Here is an 18,770-nt window from a genome sequence, read left to right as displayed (position 1 = left end):
CCCATAAAAACAGAGATGGGGTGCACATTTCTTCGCATCCTCTCTCCTTGCTGCCTGGCCTATTGTTCAGGCAGGGGTGTTCCTTTTCGGCCCATGAACCATCACTCACCAGCAGCCTCCTAGCATGGCCAGGCCTCCTCCTGGGGATCAGTGGGTCATAAAAAGAACTTCTCAGGTACCCTCAGCTCTGGCTGCAGTCCTGAGACCCATGTGGGAATCAGGATCCCCTAAAAATGACATTCACTTGAAATTTACTAAGTGCTGTGCTTGGCAGCTTGTTTACCTCAAAGTTGGTGGTCTGGAGCTGATAAGGAAGTGGGGTTCACTCCCAGCTGCTCCCTAGTCCACTGGGACTTAGAACTAGAGGACTCCCTTAAGGAGAGTCCTACAGGCAGCCTCAGGGGCCAGTGAGCTTAGTAAACTTAGCCACCTGCTGTTGTTCACTTCCCTGTGGCTCTCCTTCCCCCACTTTTTCCTCCATCTCCTCCTCTCGTATCCACCCCCCACTCCACCCAGGAGCGCCCCTCATCTAGCCCAGCCAGGGACTGCCTGCCATGATGCCCTCTGAGTCTCCCAGGAGGGTCTAGAAGCCCAGGGAGCCTGGCTGAGCACAGAGGGTCTTTCTCAGGCCATGAGCTCAGCAACCCCCTTCCCTGTATACCTGACCGGTAGCCCAAAGTCTCCACGTCTCATGTCTCTCCAAAAGGAGGCTGGCCATCTCTTCTGTGCACCGCACCCCCCTCCCAGGTGAGAAAGTCCCCATGCCTTTCCTTCTCTCTGCCAGGGGGCTCCTGGAACCACTGTGGCCAGGATGAAGGTCAGTGGACCTTGTAACTCAAGACCTGAGGGGCATGATGGGAGGGGTGGAGAGAGTTGGGGTTTCAGGGGCTCAGTGGGTGGCCACTGGACCAAGGCAGGAGCAGACAGAATTCAGAACCGTTGCCCTTAAAGCAATATGTATGCCAGATGCTCAGCTTGAACAACAGATGTTAACTAAGCCGCGCAAGCAACTGGCAAAGGTTTACCAGTCTCAGCTGAAGGTCCCACCAGCCTGCCAACGTGAAAGGAGTCTAGTGCTCTGCTTTACTCTCCAGAATTCAGCCGGTGGGCAGGAACACTCCCGAAGCAGAAATTCTCTCTGTGGACCTCCTCCAGGTCATTTACAGGGACACGGCATCCAAAGCAAATGCCCCTTCCTTCCTCTCGCTCCTCCCGGGCCGCCTGCCTCTCACCTGCCACCGTCTCACCTCGGGGAAGAATACAGAACAGTCCAGGAGGGGCCCGAGTCTGAGGCAGAGGAAAGCCCTGCGCTGACCGGACACTTCTGCCCCCAAATGCCTTCACTTCTCTGCTCCTGGCCTCTCTCATCTGGCTCTCTCCCATTCTTTACCAGAGTCTTCTTTCCTCCCACACAGGGTGAACCTGGGATCCCAGGAGCCAAGGTACTGATACAGAGGAAACGTTCCGGGCAGCCCGGAGCATCAGGCGTGGGGTGGAGGTGGGAGGGGCTGCTGTTGCTTTGCTCCTGGTCCCCTGAGGCTGGTCCAGAGCTGGGGACCTGACTGAGCAGAGGAGAGCCCACCCTGGAGGGGCTTGCTTGTCAAGAATGCGCTGCAGACGCCTCGCATCCCCCTCCCTGGATCCTGTCCCGGGCAACTGTCTGGTTTACATTCTCACCAGCTGCAGCGGGCGGTGACATGGTCCCCTACACCCACAGGGATCTGTCTCTCATCCAGTCCAATAAGAGGTGTAACATGAGAAAGTTTCCATGGTCAAAGACATTTGAGAAATAATGGACCTTGAAACTATTACACAGGCTTCTTTCCTGCAGGCCTTCTCAGAGCCTTTACTGTGCTAAATATACCTTGGGAAACTCTTTTGGGGGCCGCAGAGAATGAGATGGTTAGATAGCATCACTGACTCAATGGACATGAATTCGAGCAAATTCCGAGAGATAGTGAAGGATAGGGTAGTCGCATGCTGCAGTCCGTGAGGTCGCGAAGTGTCGGACACGACTGAGCGACTAAAGAAAAACAAAGTAGCTTCTGCAGCATTTTCAAACTTTCCGATGAGGACAGTCTTTTTCTAAGAGGTGCCTCTTATGGGGCAGGTACTCTGGAAACACTCGTCTATGATTACTGCCCCTTGTACCCCTCACCACTCCCACCCCATCCTCTTATCAGTGACTTTTTCTTCTTGCCCCAAAGGGAGACCCAGGAGCAACAGGGAAGCCGGGGCCCCCAGGTTTGCCGGGAAAGAGGGGGCAGAGGGTAGGATACTGTGTCTCTGAGTGTGTGCTCCCTTCATCCCGGCCTCTCCTGGTCCCCCCGCCGTTCCCACGCCCCACCCCCATGGTTGTCATGCTGCTTGCAGAGTGAGGAGGGTGCATGTGTCTCTAGGAAGAAGGGAGTGCTGGCCAGGATGGCCTGCAAATCTTTGGAAATTCACACTCGAGGGCACAGCCTTTCTCCCTGAAAGCCACTGGGTACCCCAGAGGAAAGCCCAGCAGAAGGAAGGGAGGTCCTCCCTGCCCCTGCTCCCATCCCCCAGGACTTCAGCAGAGCAGCCCCACACCCTTCCCCTTAGACCACCCCCGCCTCAGACAGGGGTATGCCCCCGCTAAAGCCTCAGGCACTGCAGGGCGAGCTGGGGCCTTAGGATTCATGTCCCTCTTATCACTGGGGCTTTTACCTGGCCCTCCTCACCTCCCGCGTGTGTGTGCTTAGTAGCTCAGCCATGTCCAGCTCTTTGCAACCCCGTGGACTGCAGCCCGCCAGGCTCCTCTGTCCATGGGGATTCTCCAGGCAAGAACACTGGAGTGGGTTGCCATTTCCTTCTCCAATGCATGAAAGTGAAAAGTGAAAGTGAAGTCGTTCAGTCGTGTCCAGCTCTTTGCAACCCCATGGACTGCAGCCCGCCAGGCTCCTCTGTCCCTGGGGATTCTCCAGGCAAGAACACTGGAGTGGGTTGCCATGCCCTCCTCCTGTCATTCACACTTTCTGCCCCAGGGCAGGTGGCAAGGGGATGACTGCTAAAGACCTGATGCGACACCCTTTGTGTGGGCTGCTGAGAAGTTCGTTGAGCCATCCGAGTGAATTATGAGCGCAGGGCCCTCAGTGTATATTATTACATATGAGAACCTCCATCAGTCTAGAGCAAGCGGAGCTTCTCACGTTGGCCTGGAGGGGCACTCTCGAGGGGCCCTCCTGATACAGGACGCTGTGAATCCAAGTGAAGTCTTTGTGACACAGAAGGAGGAGCATCAGGAGAGCTGGGTGCTTCACTGAGGGGGTCATCCACAGTCACGGAGACCCTTCCTCTCTGCAATGAGAGCGGGGCTCTGGGACCTAAGTCACGGGCAAGAAAAAGTATTCTTTGGTGGTAGAATAGAGAAGGGTACTTGTTTACTGGGCTTCCCTGGTAGCTCAGCTGGTAAAGAATCCGCCTGCAACACAGGAGACCCTGGTTCGATCCTGGGTCAGGAAGATCCCCTGGAGAAGGGAACAGCTACCCACTCCAGTGTTCTTGGGCTTCCCTGGTGGCTCAGCTGGTAAAGGACCCACCTGCAGTGTGGGAGACCTGGGTTCGATCCCTGGGTTGGGAAGATCCCCCAGAGAAGGGAACGGCTACCCACTCCAATATTTTGGCCTGGAGAATTCCGTGGACTGTATAGTCTGTGGGGTCACAAAGAGTCGGACACAACCGAGCGACTTTTGCTTGTTTACTAGGGCTGCCCTAACACGGGACCACTGACTGGGTGGCTTCGGCAGCAGACATTGACTGGCCCGCAGTGCTGAGGCCGGAAGTCCGAGATCAGGTGTCAGCGGGGTTGGACACCCTTCTGCGGGGTGTCCCGTGCCTCTCTCCTGGTTCCTGGGAGCTTGCTGGCGTTCCTGGTCTTCCTCGGCTTGTTGAAGCATCACCCCAGTCTCTGCCTTCGTCTTCACGTGGTGTTCTCCCCATATGAATGTCTGTGTCCAAAGTTCCCTTTTCTTTATAAGGACACCGATCATACTGGATTAGGGGCCTGCCTGACTCCAGGGTGACCTCATAATTTAGCTAATTACATCTCTAGTGGTCCAATTGCCAGGTAAGGTCACATTCTGAGATACCTGGAGTTAGGACTCCAGCATATGAATTTCATAGGACACAATTCAACCTGAGGCACACTTCTCAAAATATTCCTCCAAAGGAGAAGTGCCGGTATGATGGGTTTTATCCTCCCTAGAGGCAGGGGGGAGGTGTGCAGAAAGCTCTCCCTAGAGACCAGGAGCATCTAATTGCTAGATGTTACAAACATAAAAAAACAGCAAAGCAGTTTTTAAAAAATAATGCCAAATATTTGCATTCTGAACGGCTCACGTCTCCCTAGGAGACCCCCCCCAAAGGGACTCAAATGCTCTTGGCTCCTCTCCCTCCAGAAATGCCAAGGGCCCTGCCCACGCAGGACTGGGAGGACAATGATACCAGTGGGAAGTGTCCCAAGGAAGGAGTCAGGTCCCTGATAGGGTCCAGCAGGAAGTGAGTCCTTCAGAGAACAGCCCAGGTAAGGGCAGGGAGGCAGGAGAGAAGAAAGTTAAGACCCTACGTTGGAGGGCTGGTCCCTTCGCCAACATACTAGAGAAATAGTTCCTAACCCAAACTGTCTGCATTTCCTCCACAGGGTGAAAAGGGGGCTGTGGGGTCCCCAGGGCCACTCGGCCTCTTGGGGCAGAAGGTGGGTAGCAACCAGCTCTGAATGGTGGGTTCTGTGTAGAGGTCCAGCGTCCATCCCCACCCACATTTCCCACCCTGCACATTCACACGGGCCCCAGCATTACAGGGGTCCCTCCCAGATTGGGGAAAAGCAGTTGGAACACAGCCAGATTCTGTTTTGGGGGACAGAAGCATGGGATACCACATGGGAGGTCCTGACTGTCCCCAAAAAGCCCCAAATTCAAAGAATTTACTAGCTATGACTTGGTCTGATTTCTCTCCACCAGGTCTGAAAGTGTAGTCTACAGTATGTGAGCTCCACAGACATTCCATTAAAAAAAAAAAAGTCAAATAAGTTTGGCTCTATACAATAGCACCCTCAGAATTCTACTCAATACTCTGTAATGGCCTATATGGGAAAAGAATCTGAAAAAGAGTGGACATATGCACATATGTATGTATGTGTAACTGATTCTCTTTGCTGTATACCTGAAACTGACCCAAGTCAACCATATGCCAATAAAATTTTTTTTAATAAATAAAGCAGGCTCCTCAGAGAGTCATAAGCACCTTGGCCTGTCCAAGAGGCTCCTGGCACCCCGTGGTGAAGGAGCCTGGAAAACTTCATTTCATTTTGCCTTTCCGACATTGTTTGGCCATCAGACCCCCCTCTGTCACAGTGTGAATATTCCCAACCTGCTGAGGGAGTGTTCCCTGAAACACACTTTGAGAAACCTCGATTCTGGTCCTGCGGGGATCTTGTTCTGGCTTGCACCTGTTCCACTTGAGTAACCAGCTCCATTCTCTCCTCACATCCCATAGCCAGGCTTCTCAAAGCCTCTGGTCCCCAGCCATGCTGGAGCCCACAGTTCCCCAACATTCAGCACAGACCAAGGGGCAGGCTGCTGTCTTCAGTCCTTTGAACTATGAGGGGAGAAAAGACAGGGACCAACCACCTCCCGCAAAGTTAGTAATGGTAACTCTACCTTCCACCCCCAGGGGGAAAAAGGCGATGCTGGAAACTCCATTGGAGGAGGCCGAGGGGAGCCCGGTCCCCCAGGGCTTCCTGGACCCCCAGGGCCAAAGGTGAGTCTTTCCCTGGGATCCTGCTCAAGTCAGGTGTTGGCCTGTGGTCCTTATCCCTAGTCCATCTGGGGGACTCTGTATCCTGGGCACCTTGCCTTCTCTCCTCCTCTAAGTGTGTGGTTGTTCCAGTGGATTCTAGAAAGGTCTGAGCTCCTGGGACCGAGCTCCTATTTCCAAGCAGTGACCTTGACCCTCCAAAAGAGATGCCCTCTCTGGGGCAGATGGAAGTAGGAGCCATTGACTCAAATGGCTGTGATGTAGCTGAGTCAAGGACCAGTGGCTGCCAGGTCTTTGGATAATCAGAAAGGCCCGTAGCCTGGACTCTGAATCGGCCACAGACACTCCTGTCTCTCCCTGCTCCTCCTGTCCTAGGCCTCCTGGGGCCCCCTCCCCACATGCCCAGGCCCTTCTCACTTGCCTCTGCCTCCCAGGCAGGACCTGGTGAGGTGAGCAAGTGTTCCAGGCTCCAAAATGACCTGCCTCCTACAGCTGGAAGTTGATGAGGGTCCATAGTTAGGGGCCTCAACAAGCTGGACACGTGTGTGTTAACTAAGAACTGAGGAGGGCCTGGCAGCACAGAACTCAGAGGGAGAAAGGAATAGATCAGGAGGGCTGCTTGGAGGAGGTGGGCCTGGGCAGGGCCCAAGGGTGGGGAAGTCAGACAGGTGGAATCGGGGGAGTTAGGAGATATGAGCAGGCAAAGAGATAGAGCCCAGAGACACTTGCTACAACATGAACGGCCGGACCGTCTCTTGCCCCCTGCGTGTCCTCATCCCATCTCTCTCCTGTTGCCCAGGGGGAAGCTGGAGCAGATGGCCAGGCAGGCCCCCCAGGACGGCAAGGAGACAAGGTACAGAGGGCCCCGATCTAAGAGCTGCAGGATGAGGGTCAGCTTGGGAGCTCAGAGGGAGAGGGTCTCGGCCGTCCCTGCCACCGGGCCCCCAGGCACAGGGCTGACGGCCGTGACTCCTGCCTGCCATCTCTTGTGGTCACCTTGGGCTTTGGGGAAGCCTCTGAGATGGCGGCCAGGCACAGGCAGGCCCGGGGATGAAACGCTGGGCCTGGGGAATGCAGTGACCCAGAGCCCCTGCATCTACTATTTTCTAACCGCTGGTAAAGGCAGGCTCCATTCTCTCCAGCTCCTCCTGTGAACAGGTCAGCATGGTGTTGCTGTGGGCACTGTAAGACTGTGGGTGCGGGGAGGTGCCGGCTGCTATTTGGAGGTGACACTCCCTGAGCTGACCAACTGAGGGGTCAGCAGAAGTTAAAGGGTTTGTTTTCCCTTAATTTTTACTTTCTGTCTTCATTTTTAAAGCTGTGTTCACATTTTCCCAGATCAAGTATGGAACTGTGCTTTGCTTTTCACAATTTATACCACCTTTCATTTATTTCCCACGGTTCTGTCCTGTTTCCAGCAAGTACAAATCCTCCCCCACCCAAGCTGCTCCAGGAGGCAGGGTATTTCTAATCCCTCACCCTGGCCCCCCGCGTTTCCTCCCACAGTTTGGGTCTTCCACCAGCAGACAGGAACCGCAAGGGCTCTCCACTGCGATTGGCGACCACCCAGGCAATTGGCAAAAAGTTTCTGAACCCTTGCTCCTTGAGCAGGATGGGAACAGAGGGGCAGAGGGTCTGGTCTCTGCTCCCAAGGAGGTGGCTGACTTAGAGGACTAAAGAGAAGTGCCCAGACAAACAAGGATAGAATCACCAACAGCTAACGCAGGACAGAAATAAGACCTTCCAGTGTGAAGGGAGGGAGCTCCCTCCTTCCAGCTGGAGGGAGCTCAGAGGGAGAGAGGCATGCGGGCTGGTGGAGGCGCTTCCTGAGGGGTGGACCCTGCATGAGCTGGAGCCCTCCACTCTCCTGGCCTGGGCTGAGCTGAGCCTCCTGGCCCCTCCAGGGACCCAACACAGACCATCTGGGGACATCAGATTCTCTGTAGCCACTTTATGCCTATTTCACTTCAATTTTGTCCTGCAACAGGGGGAGCCTGGAGCAGCTGGAGAACAGGGACCTACTGGCCCCAAGGTATGTGCATCTCTCATCCAGAGAATCAGGGCAGCCCAGCCCAGCTCCCTGGGGCCACGGTGTGAAGTGGCTCATCTGGGGCTCTCCGGAAAGAGCAGTCTGGCCGGCTGGGTTGTCTGGCTAGGATGTCTGACATTGCAGCCACAATCAGACTCAGCGTCCCCCAGGTCTGTCTAGTCTAGGGTTCTCCACTGGTTCTGGATTCCCGGAGCATCCTCTGAGCATGTCTGGAGCCCCGGGAGCCACCGCCAGCGGCTCTGGATCCACCTGTGCAGCCAGCGTCGGCTCTGATCCCCTTTGGCAGGAACAGGAGGTTCCTGTCCTGAGGTCCCCTCTGGCCCAGACCCTGGGTACAGGTGTCATTTGTCTCCTAGGGCTCCAAGGGTGAAACTGGGAAAGGAGAGATGGTGGACTACAACGGCAACATCAACGAGGCTCTCCAGGTGAGTGGGGCCACCCAGAGACGGAGATCTGGGGTTCCTCGTGGGCCTTGGGGCTGGGCCCCAGGCCTGCTGGGAGATCTGAGCCTCTAACCCTCCAAGGCCTGGCCACTAGGCAGAGCTTCCAAGGAGCTCCCTTGTCTTCTCTCCTTCGGCCTCCCCCAGGCACACAGCTCCCTCATTTGAAATCCAAGTGGCCCAGCTCTGGGTCACTGAGAGTCGTAAGTGGAGCATCCTGGCATCTGTGGGGTGCTGGCCCACTTGTGGTTCTGGGACTCCCATTTCTCTGGCACACAAACTCCCCCTTCACTTGGCAGCACTTGTCTTCCTGTGACCCATCTACCTTTGTGTCCGTGTAATAGTCCAGGTTCATACGGCTCCCTCCTTTAAAAGTGGGGTTCTTGGTTGAGACTCCATGCTTCTACTGCAGGGAGCCTGGGTTCAATCCTTGGTTGGGGAACTAAGATCCCTCATGCCATAAAAAAAATTTTTTTTAAGTGGGGTGTTAGTACATTTGAGGCTGGTTAATCTTGGTTGTGGGAAGGCTGTCCCATGTGCTGGAGGATGTTCAGCAGCATTCCGGGTCTCTACCCACTAGATTCCAATAGATGGCACCTATGTCATTGCCTCCCAGCTGTAAAAAACAAAGTATGTCTCTGCACACTGCCGAATGTCCCCAGGGGGACAAAATCACCCCAGACTGAGAACCGCTCCTGTAAAGGAATCCTTGTACCTATGTGAATCCATTTTCAAGGTGTACAGATTTTTTTAAATGCCAACAATTGTCCCTCTAATTTATTTCCAAGTAGCTCCATGTTTTGTTCTACTGTGTTTAAAGGGAGGTACATCAGAGCCTTAAATCTGGGTCTTAGAAGAAGGGGGAAGATGAAGGGAGGGTCCCGGTCAGTGATTAGAAAGAAGACATGCTTCTTTCTTCCCTCTCTGGTAAAGGGACAGTTTGCAGTCCCCTTTAAGGCTTTGTAGACAGCATTTGGTGCTCGTGGGGTGTTCTCTGTTCAGTGATTACGACCCTCTGGGAGAGGTAAAGGTGGGGTGAGTCTGAGAGACACAGTATCCCCGAGAGGGTCTGCCTCTGTGGTGCTCCTTCAAGGGGCCCAGCGCCCACACTTCAGGACTGTTTAGAGGGACCTTCCAGGTGGCTCTTGATTTGCTCTTCAACTGATCATGTGATGTTGATTTTTAGGAGATCCGGACCCTGGCCTTGATGGTGAGTCCTCGTCCCTTGATTCCCCCCAGGTGCTGAGGGCTGGGAGTGGGCAACCTGAAAGCCAAGCCTGGAGTTCTCCCCTCCAGAAGGTTAGGGTAGACCCTGCTGTGCTGGGGCAGGGACTGGCCTGAGGCTGAGCAGGATCATAGCTGTCATCTGGAGTGGCTCTTCACCAGCTCAGCAGGGTGCTCTTGTCAAAGGATAAATGCTGGGTTCTCTCTGCAGTGGCATCGAAAAAGTAGTGGTATGGAGGAAGATATTTCCATGTTTCTCCTTTTACCCAATCTTTCACAATAAAGTATAATCCTAAGAAATCAGTAGCAGTCCTCCACCTTTCCTAAAAATCAACTTCATTATTTGCATCTGGAAAACCGGTGTATTCTAAGCCTGGATCCTGCCTGGGTGCCCACCAGTGATAGGCCCTCAGTGAATATCTGCAGTTAAAACGATCACCACCTGCTTTAACTTCCAAGTCAGAGAAAAGAGGAGAGATTAAGAAGTTCTCAAACTACTCATATTTTATGTCATTCAATATTTTTTAGTGGCCATATGCCAGAGAACACACTTAGAGATGATACAAATCCAGAATTAAGCACCGGTCATATGATGCCTCAAACCCAGAGATTGGTATTAACCAAATGGTTCTGGAATCAGTGAGCTTCATTTGGAAACATTAAAATATATTATTTGAAAGAGCTATTTGAAACAAAACTTTCATGGAAAGATTTTTTAATTTTTAAAATCAACCTTGAATTAACTGTACATACAATAAAATGTACCCACTTTAGGTGTAGAATTTGTTGAGTTTTGACAAATGTATATAGCCTTGTATCCACCACCTCAATCACTACAGAAAATTCCTTCATGAGACTCAAGAGTCAATCCCACACTTACCCCATTGATTGCTTTCTGTCACCACAGCTTAGATCTGTCTTCAGTTCTGGAGTTTCTTATGAATGGAGTCAATCAGTATGTCAGCCTCCGCATCCGGCTTCTTTTGCTCTGCGTCACGTGTCAGAGTTTCTTTTCTGGCATGGCCTGGGCCGTGCTTGGTTCTTTTTCACTGCTGTTTAGTATTCCAGACACTCACTCGCTGATGGACATTTGGATTGTTGCCCGATCACTGTCAGGGAAGGTCAGATTTGTCTTCTAGGAACCCAAGGATTCCCCAGGGTGTAGAGGGAAGGGGAGGAAGAAGCTGATAGGTGTGGCTCTAGGATCCCCACCCCTGTCTTTAGCCTAAACACACTCAGAGCTTACCTGCCTTACACTGTGGGATCTCCTTGTTATTTTCTTTGCAAAAAAAAAAAAAGTGTTCCTACTGCTGATGAAATGTTTGGAAATAATCAGCCTCCACATACACCTCCCTGGAGACAGGCCATCCCTCCTCAGTCGTAAAGTTCTCCCACGAGTCTCTCTTTCCTTTCCTAGGGGCCCCCTGGTCTTCCTGGGCAGATCGGCCCACCCGGAGCTCCAGGGATCCCAGGCGAGAAGGTAACACTGTCTTGACCAGGCAGATGCAGACCCTGCAGAAGCCCCACATGTGTCTCTGAGCACGGGACCCCCGGCTGCCCCTATCTGTGTCTTTCTCATGTTCCCAGGGCCACTACGCCACTCCAGCCTGTAATTCTCCCCAAGCTGCAAGGCGCCGCCTGCCCTCCATCCCTCCCACACCCTCAACTCTGCCTTTCTCCCCTCACCGTCTGTCTCAGGCTCCTGTAATTCACAGGCCCCTCTGTTACGGTGAGGCCTGGATCTAGACGAGCTCGCACCCTAGCTGGACCCACAGCAGGGACCCAACCCACCATCACAGCACGTAGCACTTGAGCCCCTCCCCAGTCTCACCCCTCTCTCCATTCCTGCTTCCTTTTGTCCTCTGCCCTCATCCCTGCGGGTTTTCTCAGAAAGCCATGCTCATTTGTCCTTCTGCCCTCTACTCATGAGGCCTTCTGCCCTGAAGTCCCTTCTTGTCTCCCGTACCATTCAAAGTCCTCATATTTCAATCCCACCTTGAAGGCTGCCACCTCCTCCCCGAAGCCTTACCTGATCTGCCAGGAGGAATTCACCGCTCTTCCCTCTCAGCTTGCTTTGGTGGTGCAGCTGCTTATTTGCTGTGCTGTGCTTAGTCACTCAGTCATGTCTGACTCTTCGCGACCCCAGGGACTGTAGCCCGCCAGGCTCCTCTGTCCATGGGGACTCTCCAGGCAAAAATCCTGGAGTGGGTTGCCATACCCTTCTCCAGGCGATCTTCCCAACCCAGGGCTTGAACCCAGGTCTCCCAGATAGCAGGTGGATTCTTTACCATCTGAGCCGTGAGGGAAGCCCAAGAATACTGGAGTGGGTAGACTGTCCTTCTCCAGGGGATCTTGGATCTTCCCTACCCAGGAGTCAAACCGGGATCCACTGTTCATTAACCACAGGCCTTGGGCTCACAACTCTGCACTGGGGTCCTCACCTGTAAAACAGTCAGTGAAAGTGCATACCTTCCACGTGAGTGCTGAGGACACCTGACCCAGCAAGTGCTATGTAAATAAGAGTTACTGTTCTCCTCTGGTCCAAGAGTGACCTTGGGTTGTTCTGGCTGCAGGGGGAGATTGGACTGCCAGGCCCTCCTGGACTCGATGGGGAAAAGGTAAGGACACGCCCAGACAAACCTCTAAAGATTGTCTTTGCCCTGGTGGTGAGGGTGCAGAAGGCTCTGGAAGGAGCCCAGGTGCACACCTTGTGGGGAAGGGAGGAGAGGGGAGGGGGGACCCGCCTGCAGAAGCCCCCTGATCCCCACTGCTGGCCCCAGGAGAAGCCAGGCAGACCCACGCTGGGATGGGCCAGGGCTGGTGGCCAAGGCCCCTCAGATTCGCACAGGCAGCTGCACAGACTCTCTGCCTGGTCCAATAAAGTACCAAAGAGCCAAGTCCTTTGGGGCCCCCACACCCCATTCTTTCATGTTCTTCCCCTCGATCCTCCATGAGTGTATCTAAATACATGTTGTTGATCTTTTCTCAAGGGACCTCGAGGCAAACCAGGAGATGTGGGCCCTGCTGGTCCCCAAGGCCCCCCAGGAAAGCCTGGGCCTGCAGGAATGAAGGGAGAAGACGGCCTCCCGGGGAGCCCAGGAGAGAAGGGAGAGAGAGGGGAGACGGGGCAGCCAGGACCACCGGTGAGCGCCAGGGCCCGCCTAGCATGATACAGCTGTATGCTGTGCCCGGTGCAGCTGGAAACCAGGGTCGGGAGCCGGGGACAGGGGCTCGCCTGCTTTCGCCTCCAGCCTTACTTTATGAAAGCTAGTTTCCTGCCTCAAGAGACCTGAGTCCTGCTCTGTCAGCTCCCATTCACAGCAAAGTCACTGAGCCTGGCAGAGCCTCCATTGCCTCATCTGTAAAATGGGGATGATAATACCATCCCTGGATACCTCACTGGGTTGTTGGGAAGATAAAGTTGTGGGTGTAAAACTGTCTCTTGGGATAGCATACAGAAGCCCTAGACCCAGGAGAGGTACAAACAAGGGACCTTGCCCAGGCCAGCTAGGTTTGACCTAGGAACGTTCTTTGGGCCTCACGGCTTCCATCTGAGAAATAAACGGCACCCTAGACATCTGCTTTTGGGAGAAGCGGATCCCACGTGCAGGCCGCAGCTTGTCCGCAGACCTCAGTGTGATGGCCCAGCCCTTGATTAACAGAGATCTTTGTCAATCCGTAGGGTCTAGACGGCCCAACTGGGGAGAAAGGAGAACCAGGTGACCAAGGGAGAGCCGGAGCGACTGGACTTCCTGGCCCAATCGGGCTCCCAGGATTTATAGTAAGGCGAGGGGACTGAGCATCACGGTTGCCAGCAGACCTCTGCTGACGAGGGCAAGCAAGTCGGGTGCCCTGACTGCGGTCACCTGCCTAGCAGGTGCCTGGTGTGATGAGGCTGCAGTGACCTCATCTGCCATCCCAGCCTGGGGACGGGAGGGTCCTCTGAATGAGCAGCTGCTCCCTGAGGGGCAGATGGGTGTCAACAGGGGTTCCAGCTCCCTCCGCTCACAACATGATGACCTCCCTCTCCAGGGGCCAACAGAGTGCAAAGGTGCCAGAACCTTGAACTTGGAGGAATTCTCTTCTTAGAAGTAGAAAGAACCTCAGAGGTCAACCAGTCCCACCTCTGACCCAGTGCAGGGGCCCTCGGAGGCCACTGACTGCCCACTCGGCTGGGACAGGCAGGCAGCTGGTGGCTTCCTGACATGTCCCCTCCAAACTGGAGGGAGTGCTCCCTATGTGGTGTGAGGGTCCCCCATCAACACGCTGTGGGCCTGGCTCTGCTTCTGGAGCCGTATTTGCTTTCGGTAGCTGCATAGCAGGCCACCGCAAATTCAGTGGCTTAAAACAGTGCATGTGTTACAGCAGTGTCCCTGGGTCAGGAGTCCAGGCACGGGGCCTCTGCCCAGCGCTTCTCGAGGCTGCAGTCAGGTTGCCATCAGCTGCATTCCCGTTTAGCCCTGGGGTCCTCTTCTGAGCTCACTGCCGCTGGCATAACTCAGTCCTTTCTATAGTAGGACTGAGTCCCTCAGCTCCTACAGGTCACCTACGGTTCCCGACCACACAGCCTTTCTCATAGTAGGCAGATCACATTACAGTAGCCTGCTTCTTCAAGGCCAAGGCCAGCAGGAGTGTCTAAGTACACGCAAGCAAGACAGAGGGGTGTGTGTGTGTATGTGTGTGTGTGTGTGACATACTTGTAACACAGTCTTAACCTATCAGTTGTATAACATCTGTATAATTTGTACCTAAGCTTATAACATAATCACAAGAGAGACAGACCATCACCTTTGCCACAGGCTGTATTCTGTTGGTTAGAGACAAGTCCCAGGTCTATGCTAGGGTCTCTAACCCTATAGGATCCATGTAGAATATCAGCCTCTCCTCCCATGTGCTGTTAATAGAACCTCAGATTCAGGAAGCCAGTGATCACAGGCTCCCTGTCCCGGCCTTCATCCTCAGGCCAGTTACCCCCCATAGCTTCCCAGGCGATCCTTGCAGACACCTAGACACAGCCTAGTCCTAGTCCTTGTCTGGTTTGTCACAGATTTGAGGGTGACTATCCCAGACTCCCCGGAGTGCTGGCATCCATGCCGTGTTGTTTTGTGTCCACAGGGAGAGAAAGGAGAACCAGGGGAGAAGGGTAACCCAGGAATGGAGGTAGGTTGTGCCTGCTCTTCAGCTTGTGTCACGGGGATTGTGACAGGGATCTCATCACGCCACAGCCTTCAGTGGGCACAGCATTGCCGTGCTCTAGAATGAAACTCACAACCGCCTGGCACAGGAAGAGGGCAGGAAACCAGATTTCCTGAGCGCTTAGGATCGTTGTGAAGTTCGCTGCACTGATCAGGTCCCTCAGCGGCACTCACATGGCGCCTGCCACGCTCCATTCCCAGCGCTAGAGCCTGGAGACAGGAGATAAACAGACCGCCCCTGCGCAGCAAGCAGTCTCCACCTGTGGGCACTAGAATGGCAGCAGCTCGGGGAGGCGGGCGAGCACCCCAGCGGATGGGTCTTTGGGGCAGCGTCTGTAGGAGTTTGCCCAGAAGCTCCAGAGGTAGGGTTTCCAGGGAGACACAGTGTTCGTATGAGAAGTGTGGTGGTGAAGGGGAAAGGAGAGAAATGTGGAGTGAGAAGTAGTCAGGATGGAAGCCACCTTCTCATAAGACAGGAGGGGATCGGGCTCAAGGAGAGAGCCAGAAAAGCAAGAGAAATCAAGGATGCATGAGGGAGAGGCTATTTGTTGGGAGAGCCTGTACCACCCCAACACCACCGCAGAGAGAGACCCCCAAACCTTCTCAGCCCCCAGAGAAGTCTCCTCAGTCACCCTTCAATGTCACCAAGCCCCGTCAGCATTTAAACCCAGACTTGATTATAGAACACGTGTGTTATTTATTTGGATAGCCTCCTAAGGAAATGCTCTGAAATTCAGGAAACACATAATATGCAAAAATGTTCCTTCCAGATGTATTTAAAGTACAAATTGGAAACAGCCTGCATTTCTAACAAGGAGGAAATGATTAAATAACTTACCACAACAATACTAATGGTAATAATAGTCCCCATGTTGGAGAGTTTTTCTTATGCCAAGCTCTGCTCCAAGCTCTGACTAGTAGGAAATCATTTTTATTCCATTCAGTGAAAGAGCTGAATATATATATATATATATATATATATTATCATCATAAGTATAGATACACATTCAAATACATTTTATGTATCAAAAGAGTGTAGAAAAAAATAAAGCAAAATATTAGCATTACTCAGAGATATTTATGCATTTTCTTTCTTTCAATTCTCTTTTTCAATTAATTTATTTTTTAACTGAAAGATAATTGCTTTACAGAATTTTGTTGTTTACTGTCAAACCTCAACATGAATCAGCCATAGGTATACATTCTCTTTAATTTACTATGTTAATGAATTTGTATTCCTTTAAAAATGTTAACATTTTAAATGATCACATAATAAAATTGACTTTTCAGGTCCATGAATTTTAATATATGCATAACTCTACTCCCATCAGGATATATGATTTACTTGTTTATACTAAGAAAAAAAAAGTAGTAAACATTTTTTTTAAGAAGGTAGAGTTTGCAAAGATTGCATTCCCTACAAGGTGACTATAGTATCGTGAAGCTAAAAACTCCACATGGCCAGGGGACAACAGGAGTTCCCCGTCTGCCAAGTTCAGGGGCTTCCTTTGTGGTCACCTGGCAGAGGGTCCCCATGCTGGCCACACTCCAGGGGATTCTGTCCCTGGAAAGGCGAGGTATCCAAGGAGAGTCCAGAAGCTGAAGTGGGGGGACCCACTCAGAAAAGGGCAGGCAGGTCTCCTCCCAGACCGTGGACGATGGATGTCCATCTTCACCGGAGACAGAATCTGCCCGTCACAGCATCCTCCTCTGAGAGGAAGACCTCCCAGGGTTCCTTCATCTTCACTCTCCAGTCCAAATCTCTTCTACTTTAACCTACCTTCAAAGGAAATAGAGACCCATATTCCCCCTCCTGTCTGTTACCAACCTGGGGAGCTTGAGGAATATTCTTGAGAAGCATCTCAGTCTCCTTCCATTCCAGATAACCAATCTCTGTTTCTTTAAGCTAAAGGTCTCAAACTCAATGCCAGCCAGGACCAAGCATGAAACAAATGACTGCAAAAGGTCTGGGTTCTAAACAATAGAGAGGGACTTCCCTGGTGGTGCAGTGGCTAAGACTCTGCACTTGCAGTGTGGGGGCCACAGGGGTACTCCCTAGTCAGGGAGACCCCGCATGCTGCGTGGTACAGCCAAAAAAAAAAGCTTTAGCAAAAAACAATAAGGAGTGGTGAGGACTAGGGTAAACCGAAGGACTGAAGCCCCACCCAGTGGGGAAAGCTCTTCTTGAGCTTCAGGTAATTGTTGCCAGGCAAGAAGAAGAACAGGTTCAACATTACGTGAACCGTGAACTTCCAGATGTTCAAGCTGGTTTTAGAAAAGGCAGAGGAACCAGAGATCAAATTGCCAACATCTGCTAGATTATTGAAAAAGCAAGAGAGTTCCAGAAAAACATCTATTTCTGCTCTATTGACTATGCCAAAGCCTTTGACTGCATGGATCACCACAAACTATGGAAAATTCTGAAAGAGATGGGAATACCAGACCACCTGACCTGCCTCTTGAGAAATCTGTATTGCAGGGCAGGAAGCAACAGTTAGAACTGGACATGAAACAACAGACTGATTCCAAATAAGGAAAGAAGTACGTCAAGGCTGTATGATGTCACCCTGCTTATTTGACTTATATGCAGAGTACATCATGAGAAATGCTGGGCTGGAAGAAACACAAGCTGGAATCAACGTTGCCGGGAAAAATATCAATAACCTCAGATATGCAGATGACACCGCCCTTATGGCAGAAAGCGAAGGACTAAAGAGCCTCTTGACAAAAGTGAAAGAGGAGAGTGAAAAAGTTGGCTTCAAGCTCAGCATTCAGAAAACTAAGATCATGGCATCTGGTCCCATCACTTCATGACAGATAGGTGGGGAGACAGTGAAAATAGTAGCTGGCTTTATTTTTGGGGGCTCCAAAATCACTACAGGTGGTGACTGCAGCCATAAAATTAAAAGATGCTTACTTCTCGGAAGAAAAGTTATGACCAACCTAGCATATTAAAAAGCAGAGACATTACTTTGTCAAAAAAAGGTCCGTCTAGTCAAGGCTATGGTTTTTCCAGTGGTCATGTATGGATGTGAGTTGGACTATAAAGAAAGCTGAGCACCAAAGAATTGATGCTTTTGAACTATGGTGTTGGAGAAGACTCTTGAGAGTCCCTTGGACTGCAAGGAGATCCAACCAGCCAATCCTAAAGGAGATCAGTCCTGAATATTCATTGGGAGGACAGATGCTAAAGCTGAAACTCCAATACTTTGGCCACCTGATGCGAAGAACTGACTCATTGGAAAAAACCCTGATGCTGGGAAAGATTGAAGGCAGGAGGAGAAGGGGATGGCAGAGGATGAGATGGCTGGATGGCATCACTGACTCAATGGACATGAGTTTGAGTAAACTTCGGGACTTGGTGATGGACAGGGAGGCCTGGCATGCTGCAGTCCATGGGGTAGCAAAGAATTGGACATGACTGAGTGACTGAACTGAACTGAACTGAAGAACAAGAACCTGGGGCTGCCAGACTTTCTGGTTTTTCAAAAACGTCTAGAAGAATAGACATTTTGAGGCATTAGGGTTTTTTCCAACATTGTATAGGGAAACGAGTTTAGGAGTTTCTGGCCTGTTCTAAGCCTTCGTTTGGGAGGCCGTGTGCTGGTAGTTCTGTCTTCCCCCTTGCGACTCCAGCCGGACCCCAGACTATGGCAAAGGCAGGGCCACGGAGAGTATAACGGGGTGAGCTAATCATTTCCCTTTGGCTTCCAGGTTCCTGGGCCACCAGGGCCAGAGGGGCCTCCTGGACCTCCGGTAAGTTTAGAGGGCTTTCCTGTGTTTTAGTCCACTGTGACTAGGCCTCATGTCCTCTCTCCATGGCAGTCACTGGGCTTAGCCTCAGCCTTAGGTCAGCTATCATCTATTTCCACAGAGGGATTTTCACATCCACGTGCCCCTCCATGCTCCTCTTCCCTCCCACCTTAAACAGGCATCATCTCTGTGACACCAAGGAGCCTGAGCATTGCCTGGTTTCCTGGAAAGAGCTGACAGCTTGGCAGCCCCGAGGTCTGGTCACGGGGTCTGGTCCTTCCTCGCAGAAGTCAGAGTCACTCCGTTCCTTTGCTATCAGACTTCTGTTCT

The 18,770-nt window shown here is 52.2% G+C and overlaps 1 protein-coding gene across 1 annotated transcript in view; it reads left to right on the top strand.

Annotated features, from left to right (window-relative positions):
• COL13A1 (collagen type XIII alpha 1 chain) overlaps window positions 1–18,770 on the top strand; it is a 159,891-nt gene that overhangs the window by 111,891 nt on the left and 29,230 nt on the right. Inside the window, exons 20-33 of the mRNA XM_052639731.1 lie at window positions 785–817; window positions 1,416–1,442; window positions 4,664–4,717; window positions 5,695–5,781; window positions 6,578–6,631; window positions 7,766–7,810; window positions 8,185–8,253; window positions 9,455–9,478; window positions 10,910–10,972; window positions 12,066–12,110; window positions 12,483–12,635; window positions 13,175–13,273; window positions 14,608–14,652; window positions 18,402–18,443. Of these exons, the coding sequence (XP_052495691.1) occupies window positions 785–817; window positions 1,416–1,442; window positions 4,664–4,717; window positions 5,695–5,781; window positions 6,578–6,631; window positions 7,766–7,810; window positions 8,185–8,253; window positions 9,455–9,478; window positions 10,910–10,972; window positions 12,066–12,110; window positions 12,483–12,635; window positions 13,175–13,273; window positions 14,608–14,652; window positions 18,402–18,443 (840 nt within the window). The remainder of the gene's footprint in view (window positions 1–784; window positions 818–1,415; window positions 1,443–4,663; window positions 4,718–5,694; window positions 5,782–6,577; window positions 6,632–7,765; window positions 7,811–8,184; window positions 8,254–9,454; window positions 9,479–10,909; window positions 10,973–12,065; window positions 12,111–12,482; window positions 12,636–13,174; window positions 13,274–14,607; window positions 14,653–18,401; window positions 18,444–18,770) is intronic.

Source organism: Budorcas taxicolor, chromosome 5 (assembly GCF_023091745.1).
Source record: "Budorcas taxicolor isolate Tak-1 chromosome 5, Takin1.1, whole genome shotgun sequence".
Classification (NCBI taxonomy): domain Eukaryota; kingdom Metazoa; phylum Chordata; class Mammalia; order Artiodactyla; family Bovidae; genus Budorcas; species Budorcas taxicolor.
Note: the sequence above shows the minus strand (reverse complement) of the source record. Positions and strands in the feature narration are given on the sequence as shown.